The sequence below is a fragment of the Austrofundulus limnaeus genome, unplaced genomic scaffold, assembly GCF_001266775.1.
Source record: "Austrofundulus limnaeus strain Quisiro unplaced genomic scaffold, Austrofundulus_limnaeus-1.0 Scaffold123, whole genome shotgun sequence".
In the NCBI taxonomy this organism is placed as follows: domain Eukaryota; kingdom Metazoa; phylum Chordata; class Actinopteri; order Cyprinodontiformes; family Rivulidae; genus Austrofundulus; species Austrofundulus limnaeus.
The window spans coordinates 98,875-107,997 of record NW_013952525.1 but is presented as its reverse complement, the minus strand read 5'-3'; the positions used below and the strand labels follow the sequence as shown (position 1 = coordinate 107,997).

Genomic DNA, 9,123 nt, shown 5'->3' with positions numbered 1-9,123 from the left:
ACTGTAATTTGTTGTGAGTTCATGCACTGTGTTGGTTTTGTTCTTTGAGCAATGTGATGTTCATGCACGGCTCATTTTATACACCAATAAAAAAAACATATACCTATGTCTTGAATTTGGAAAAAAAAATCATATTTTATTTATCAATAAAAAGGGTTCAGTGAATGCGCATACGAAACTGGTGGGTTCGGTACCTCAAAAAAGGTTAAGAACCATTGCTTTAAACCAGGGGCGCCCAAACATTTTCCCCAAGAGGGCCAAAATGAGAATCTATCTGGGGCTGCGGGCCAAATGCAATAATATAATACATGAAATACAAATACGTTTTTAGTAAAGTCCTTTATTTTGTAACTATTAAGCTAGCAGCCAGTGTGGTGGCCTGCTTTTGTTTTAGTCTGGGTACTTGGAGAAAATCTGCCATATCCTCAAGTAGCAAAGGTTCATGGGAAATTTTATAAATTGATAAAATATGAGTTTTGCTGGCCTTATAAAGTGTGCAAATCTACATGTGGGGTTAAATCTAATCTAAATGTCACTTTTTGCTTGTATTTCACATTTTATATTTAATCTTAATGTATCAAAGATAAAGTCAGAACCAGGAGTGAAAACTATCTGTACCACAGCCCCTTTTAGTTATTGAGCCAATGGATGAAATGACAAAGTGGAAATACTTTTTCTACAAAGGACGACAGGTTACAACCTAGTAACAATGTCAACTGCTGGTGGGCCAAATCAAATGGCTTGGCGGGCCAAATTTGGCCCGCGGGCCCCACTTTGGGCTCCTCTGCTTTAAACTCTTGTTCTTTTACAACTTTAGTCATTTTCCAGTATTGCTACATATTAAAACAACAACTCTATATTTTATTTTGGATTTAGCTAAGCAAAGCAAAGATCAGAAAAATCAGAACAACGTGGTTGTTTTCTTTTTGCAATTTTACTTTGATGCAAGAAAACAAAGAACAAGCTATTCACAGATTGAGAGGCCAGTGAACTTTATAACCAGCTACTGGTGGCAGAGACTGACAGATGGGTCGTGGTGGGGGTGGGTCACATCAGAGTTCAGTTCTCCCCTTCTTGTTTAAGATGGTGGACAGACAGGGAGTTATAGGTGACACACAAAAATCCGAGGTGAATTATTGTTTTTGTGTTTCTTGTTTACACAGACTTTTCTACCCCAGCTGGTCAGTAGGGGCCGCTCTTAAAATGATTCATAAATATTTATGGAATTTATCCAATTACAAGTGATGAATAATAGATAATTGCACTTTAGTGTTTTTGACTTTAAATCAGTTACTGTGTTCTAAAGTTATACTTACAAACCATCAGTCAAACTAACTCCTTCATTCCAACAGGTTAAATGAGTGAAGAGTGAATTAAAACCCACCTTTTCCACAATGTGGAGTAGCATCATATCTTTAGTAACACAGTATGTCACAGGCTCACATGCATATGGAGAGAAAATAGACTCATAAAGTTTGTGTGTGCGTAATACATTTTGTGTGTGTGTGTAAAACATGATTTGTAACCCATTAAAAATATTTTGTGCGTAACTTTGGGTATTTGTAAGTGTGTATTCAAATGTACACACAAATGTTTTACCTTCAACCTCACAAATATGATAATTACATACACAAACTGGTTCCTACGCATACAAGTCATTAAATAAGCACGGACAAAACTACATTTACGCACGGATCAGGTTACGGGTGCACAAATCATTTTGAGACTGTTTTCACCCTGCTGAGAGGTAAAGAATTTGTGTGTGAAATTTTAATGTTTGTGTAATTTATATTTGTGTATGTGTACTTTTATTTTGTATTCGTAACTTATTAATATTTGTATGTACATTTGAATACACACTTACAAATACCCAAAGTTACGCACAAAATGTTTTTATGGGTTACAAATCATGTTTTACGCACACACAAAATGTATTACGCACACACAAACTTAATTACGCATGCACAGATTTTATTAAGCATACACAAACTTTATGAGTCTATTTTCTCTCCATGCACGCAGAAATACGTCATCACATTTCATTTGTTTTCCTCTAACAAACTTTACTACAAACATCCAATTGTTTAAAATACCTTGGATCTTATAATAAAAACCCAACTCATCCCGTGTTTGTGTCAAACATCTTTTCAGACTACATTTCAAGACTTTCCACGCACTCTGAGCTGAAGGAGAAGCTCTGAGTGTGTGAGTGAGTGTTTTTGTTTTGTATTAATGTGATTGTGGTTTTCTTTCCGTCCTCACAGAGGTCACTCTGTTCAGCCCGTTCCAGATCACAGAAAAAGTCCTGCTGAGGATCCTCCGACACCCAGACGTCATCCAGGAGCTGAAGTTCAACGAAAACGACAAAAGATCGCTGCAACACTTCCTCTACCAGAAGGGCAAACCTGTCGACTACTTCGTACTCATTCTGCAGGTGAACACCAAGACAAAGTGTTGTTTCTGTTTCCTCTGAGAGCCTACAGCTGTTCAACAAGAATTATATACATATCTAAGAGAAATCCAGGCTGGCTTGTTTCTAATGTAACATGTAATGGTGGAAACACGGCTGTACAGGTGTGTTTATGTCTAATCTGTATGGTGTTGGTTGTTGATGTTCAGACTGGTCACAGAGTAGTTACCTCAGGTATTTGTACACAATCATCAGTATTTACAATTCATTCTTAGATCACAATAACTCAATAAAAAATTCTAGTACTAAAGTGCGTACTTAATGCTAAACGTTAATAATGCTTTGTGAAGTTAAATTTCGACAAGTAAGACTGAAAAAGAAAGAGAAATACAGGTTTAATAAAACCCTAACCTAGTGTTTTGGAGGTGTGTGTGTGTGTGGTGGGTGGGGTGCAATCCAGTCCTTTTATAACTAAATTATGAGCTGTAATGTGTTACTGGGACAGAGGGAGGTCTGGGTTTTCAAAGGAAAAGAAAGCTTTAGCGCTTCAGTTCAACATGACCACAGAAATCTGGACGGAGTTTAAAGTGTGTGTTTGTGTTGGAAGAGGTTTGTTGGTAACACCTCAGGTGTGGATAAAGTGACTGCAACCTGAGCAGACCTGCTCCTGTTCCACTCATCTGTTAGATTTATGTGTGTGGGTGAACGTGTCTCTAATCTCTGTGAGGATGCTTGTAAGGTTAAGGTCAAAAAAGGTCTTTCCAGGGTCACTCTTTAGAGGACCTTTGTGGGATTCAGATTTGTTATCCGGGCTCAGTTTGAAACTGAAATCAAGGCTTAGATGTGCAGCTGTGATCTTTAAATGTTGAAGAACACATCATGTTATTTCAAGTCGTCACAAAGTTGACAGCACAGACACGTATGTGTTTGAGCTAAAGGGACACTGAACCCTGAACAGGATGTAATATTTATAGGGCGGTCAGGTGTTTGAGTTACCTGCCATAGGACACGACTCTGGGATTGAGAGCCTCCAGTTTAAGGTTGACACACAGGTACCCGGGTGAGTAACAGTAGGAGGAACCCCTGGAGTGGATCTGGAGCTGAAGACATACTGTATGTTTAATGTCATGGACTGTTCCTTGCAAAGACAGAACCTGGAGATGAAAAAATGTAAAGGACATATGCTGAATCTATGTTGTGACAATCAAACCTGGTGTTCACAGGCATAAGAGGACCATCGGCCTGGCCGATGGTCCCCTTATGCCTGTGAACACCAGGTTTGATTGTCTTAGTTAAACTTGTTTGTCCACGACGTGGAGGCACTTCTTATAAGGCTGAGTTTACTTGTAACTCCTCAGACTGAAGAAGTCTCTTGGAGGAGAGACGAAACATTCTTTCAACAAAGAAGAACCAGTTGTTCTCGATTGAAAGGTGGATTGGTGCTTCATCTGTAGTGGTGCGGGCGCTGTACTGATCTTTGGTGAAGTGAGAGCTGAGCCAAAAGACAAAGCTCTCAATTTACCAGTCTGTCTATGTTCGTATACCCTCATCTATGGTCACGAGCTTTGGGTAGTGATGGAAAAAACAAGATTGGGGATACAATGTCCTGATGCATCTCAGTAATCCAGGTAAAAAAAAATCAAAAAGAAAAAATAAGTAGATCCTCTGGATGGGTTCTTCTTTAGTGAAACATTTCGTCTCTCCTCCAAGAGACTTCTTCAGTCTGATGAGTTTCAGGTGAACTCAGCCTTATAAGCACTGCCTCTACATGGACAAACAGGTTAGTCAACTGCTAAAGAGGGCCATTGCCTAACAATAGGCTTGATTAGCTCTATTGATTAGCCCTCTTTTGCATGTGACTAAATAGAGCTAATCAAGCCTATTATTAGGCGATGGCCCTCTTTTGCATGTGACTAAATAGAGCTAATCAAGCCTATTGTTGGGCGATGGCCCTCTTTTGCATGTGACTAACCTGTTTGTCCATGTGGAGGCAGTGCTTATAAGGCTGAGTCCACCTGAAACTCATCAGACTGAAGAAGTCTCTTGGAGGAGAAACGAAACGTTTCACTAAAGAAGAACCCATCCAGAGGATCTACTTATTTTTTCTTTTTGATTGGGGATACAAGCGTTACACACCAACAGTGTCAATTCATGAAGCTGGTTCCTGAACACACTTTTGAAGAAATGTTCTGTGTGCATTTTCAGGGACGAGTGGAGGTGGAAGCTGGAAATGAGAGCATGAAGTTTGAAACTGGTCCGTTCTCCTACTATGGAGTCATGGCTCTGAGCACATCGTCACTGGGTGAGACACACTCACACACGTCTGGGCTTCTCTGAGTGGATATTGATAAAAACCGCTGACACTGACACCTGTTAGGTTTAAAGTTCACCTGCAGGAACACAGCATCACTTCTGTGTAGTTGTTTCCCCTTAAACTAGAACAATTTTACAGATATTTGAATTAAAATTGTCTCATTTGACTAAATAATGTGAACAGAAGAACACCTGATGGTGACAAAGACAGATTTGTATATATAAAATGATAACTGTGGGTAAGGTTATAAATATGTTTTGTTGGAGATGTCATAGAAAGTGGGACTGCAGAGGAACACTGGGTTCAAAGTGTTGATCAATTCTATAGGCTGTGGCCACAAACTGGCTTTTGAACCATTTGTTTCACACTATTATCCCATTTTTCACACAGCGTGGTGTGAAAAGATAGTGATGGAGGGACTTCCTGATCGTGTTACGGCCCATCCGGTTGCTCATGTCCTGTGGAGGTGAAATGACCACTCTTGTCATGTTTTGTTCTGCCTGAAACATTTTCTGCAGGTGTTTATCTTCTGTCTCACAATATCAAGATGCTGCTGGGGAAATTGTCTCGATGATGCGTTGACTAGAGTAATGGAACACTTCAGCCTCCTACCTCTGTTGCCCACTTTACACAACGTTGTTTTTAAATGAAATCAGAACAATTATTTTTTGTCTACATGACAAAAGCACCAGAACGTTTTAGATCCAGGTCTCAGAGTAGAAGTTGTTCATAGGAAAACACAGTTTATCTGGAAATGGAAGTGTAGACAGTTGTCACCAGTTTTGTGAATCATTTTAGATTTCTATTATTTAAAGTAACGTGTCACCTTCTAAGACCTCGTCTTGTGGCTCCAGTCAGAACAAGTTCGTATTGTGGTCAGAACTATGTGTTTGTTTATGTAAAGTGCAGTGAGTTGGTCTGTGAACAGTGCCTGCCAGTAAAAGAACTCATTAAGGGAGACTGAAACTCAAACGACTTCAGCAATATCCAAATCTTAGATCTTGTTGAAATATCACCAGACCTTAAATGATACATTTCAGTTTCAGACTCAAGAGTTCAGAGGACCAAACTCTACAGCAGGGGTGTCAAACTCCTGTCCTCGAGGGCCGCTATCCTGCATGTTTTAGAGGTTTTCTTGCTCCAACACACCTGATTTTGATCGCTGGGTGATTAACAGGCTTCTGCCCAATTTGAAGAGTTAATTCAATCACTGAATCAGGTGTGTTGGAGCTGGAAAACCTCTAAAACATGCAGGATAGCGGCCCTCGAGGACTGGAGTTTGACACCCCTGCTCTACAGGCTTCAGTTTGCAGGTTAAAAGTTAAAGTTCATGACAGGACAACTGGTAAAGACTGAACAGATATAGCTTGTTTGGAAAGTTTGTCAGAAAGAAAACTCCTCTCTAAAAAGAAATATCAGCAAGACTGATTTCACAAGGGTTCTTAATCCCCTTTTCCACTAGTGCCACTGAAACCGGATTTATGCTACATGCGTCTCTTCTCCGCTGCGCTGCGGTACGCAGGTTGCAGCTGTTCGTTTGTGCCTCAAATCAATTTATACAGCATCCGCTCCGCTCTGGTCCGACAGAGTGTGCAGGAAGATTGCGCGATAAAACCAGTGATGTGGAAGTCAGAGCAAAAAATAATTAATTCTGTGAAAGACAAACTCCAAACACAGTTAAAAACAATGATATAAAGGCTTTTGGTATCTATGTTGAAACTGTCTCGCTGTTGTCTTAATGAAACTTCTAATTTCAAAATAAAATCCACGTGCATCGTGTGTGTACACATCTGCTTCATGCTACGTTTCAATCTGCTTCCCAAACAGAACGATACATTCTGACAGCATTTGTGTAGAAATAAATCCGTATATTTATTAATATAGCTTCAACTTCGACATTATTCCAACAAACTATCCAGCCTAAAAGTGTCTTATTTTGAAAATACGGATGTTGTGCTCATTTCTTTTCCTGTTAGTGCGATGTAATCTTTAAAAATTGACTCTGGCGTCCAGCAAAAATAGGATCTGTTCTAATTTTGACTGATTGCCGTCCGCTCACCGCTGCCGTGCGCAGCCAGTGTAAACACTCTCATTGATTATAACGGGTGCGTATTTGCTGCGGAGGTCGGACCGGAGTGGAGCGGAGCTGGAACGCATGTAGTGTAAATTAGGATTAGTGTAGTGTCGGTACAGTCAGTGTCGGAACGGGTCAGTTTGGGTGCTTTTCCATTGACTTTCCAGTCAGGTTCCAGTGGGTGTGTTTTGGGCGGTTGGTGGAGGTGGTTTTGGGTTTTTCAAAAAAGAGTTAATGCACAAAATGAGAGATGAAAACACTTTTGCCGAATAAGTTCTGACTTAGTGAAAATTTACCTCACATGGCTGATCAGCTGTTCCCTCTGTCTGTCTGAACCGGTACCAGAGCGACTGCAGCCATGTCTGCAGCTGGACCCTCCTCCTGCTGTCGGCGTCTTCTCAGTTATACCCATAACATGAAGAGAATCACATTTCTTTTTGTACATCTCCAGACAGCATGTAACATCGCCAAAACTATTTGAATATGACAGAATAAGTACAACTTTCCCGATAATAGCAACAAGTTCCTGATAAACTCTCTCCATTGACCTGGGATGCATCCCTGCGAGTTTTGCGACTTGTTCTTCCTGTTTACCATGGCCATGGGTCTGACACAATGATACTATGCGTAGTCTGATTGATTCGCATCAAGGCAGTTGATGGAAACATGTCTGATTCGCATTTCTTCTTTTTTTTTTTTTTTTTTTAAATTTGCTAAAAATTTAAATTAAAATTGGATGGAAACACGACTAATGTCGCTGCTACAATTGAAAAAAATGGCGCCTCGAGTTGTTGTTGTTGTAAAAGCTGCTCAGACACAACCAGTGACTCCACCCCCTAAGCCAATCAGTGACGAACAGTGTTCTGGTGTCAACTGGGACCGCTTGGAACCACAACAAAGTAGGTACTTAAAAAAGGGCTGGTTCCATGAATCTGGCCTAATTGAAATGGCTTGGAACTGTACCAACACCACTAAGTGGCACTAGTGGAAAAGGGGCATAAAAGAACCACAAGACATCAGGAACAGAGTTCTTTGGTCAGATCTTTTGGATATTATGTTCTTGTCAAATGGGCCAGTTTGGAAAGTCTGGACATGATCATGAGACTGAGTACTCATTGGGTGGCAGTATACTCTGTATAATACTGTCAGACGTGACAGACTGGGGTCTGCTGGTTGCACATGAAATCTATTATCTGTTCCCAGATTCTGGTTAGCAGCTGGTGCTAGTTTGGTGTTGAATGTTGTGTTGATGTTTGTGTTGTTGTATCCACATTGTGGAGGAGGACAGTGTGTTAAAGTGTTCAGGGATGATCTGAGCTGTCCAAGAGTTCTTTAGGTTTTCCTGTGTGCTGCAACAAGCTGTCTCCAACAAGTCAGAGACTCAGACTTTCAGTAGTTTAACATTCAGTGTGTTGACAAGAAAAACAAGAGACACTGGAGACAGTTTATTATTTACTACAGGAGTAAATACCTGGCCAAACATTCAGTATACTGTAAAACATAAACAGGACAGAGTGTAGTGTTAGTGAGCTGATGGTGACGCCAATAAGCTTAGTCCAAATACAGAAACACTTAGTTTGTGTCCTTGTCCTGGTCCAAGACACACCTGTGGGACTCAGCAGGCTGGTTTTAGTCTTTGGAGAACCTTCATGTGGACTCAGGTCCTGTTACAGCTGCAGGAAGCATCCAGATGTGTTAATCTGGTTATCAGAAGGATCATCTACGGTCCTAAATGTAGACAGATACTTTGATCATTTTAAGTCTAATTTCACTGATTTGAATGAAAGGTTAACATAACACTGGTGTCCGAAGTGGAACTTCCTGCTGGTGGTTTACAGATTAGCTGGTTGGTGACCTCTGAAGGCTGCTGAGAGGATTTGTGTTGGATGGTTCAGAGTTCACTTCAGAACTGGATCATCTACCAAATCTGAGTTCTCCTGAAGACACAGGCTGAAAAAAGGACCAGAATCAGTGATTTAGTGATAAAGAAACAGTTTTCCTGTGAAATATTTTTGTAAAACTTGCTAATCTAAGCAGACAAGTTTTTAATCTAAATCATTTTCTAAATAAACATACAGTATAATCTGTGCTTTTCTCTCGTCTCTGAGGTTCTTCAGGTCGAAGTCAATATTTTTACACCTTTTTGCTCTGTGACAAATTTAATTCTGTGAGTTTGCTTCATTCTGCTACAAAGACTATAAATCTATCTTTTGTCACTTAAAGAAAAGATTGGCATGCAAACAACAAAAATACTATTATTTATTTATTCTGTAACTAATTTCCTTTTAAACTTGAATAAATATTTCATTTTTTTGAGGAAAATGC

At 40.0% G+C, this 9,123-nt stretch overlaps 1 protein-coding gene across 4 annotated transcripts in view; it reads left to right on the top strand.

Annotated features, from left to right (window-relative positions):
- Nucleotides 1-9,123, top strand: part of LOC106522188 (metal transporter CNNM4) — a 54,080-nt gene that overhangs the window by 26,887 nt on the left and 18,070 nt on the right. For 3 of the 4 annotated variants that reach the window (XM_014015092.1, XM_014015093.1, XM_014015094.1), the window contains exons 4-5: nt 2,265-2,434; nt 4,616-4,712. In XM_014015092.1, coding sequence (XP_013870546.1) covers nt 2,265-2,434; nt 4,616-4,712 — 267 coding nt within the window. Of the gene's footprint in view, nt 1-2,264; nt 2,435-4,615; nt 4,713-5,114; nt 5,191-9,123 lie in introns of all 4 variants that reach the window. The other variant, XM_014015095.1, reaches the window with a different exon arrangement.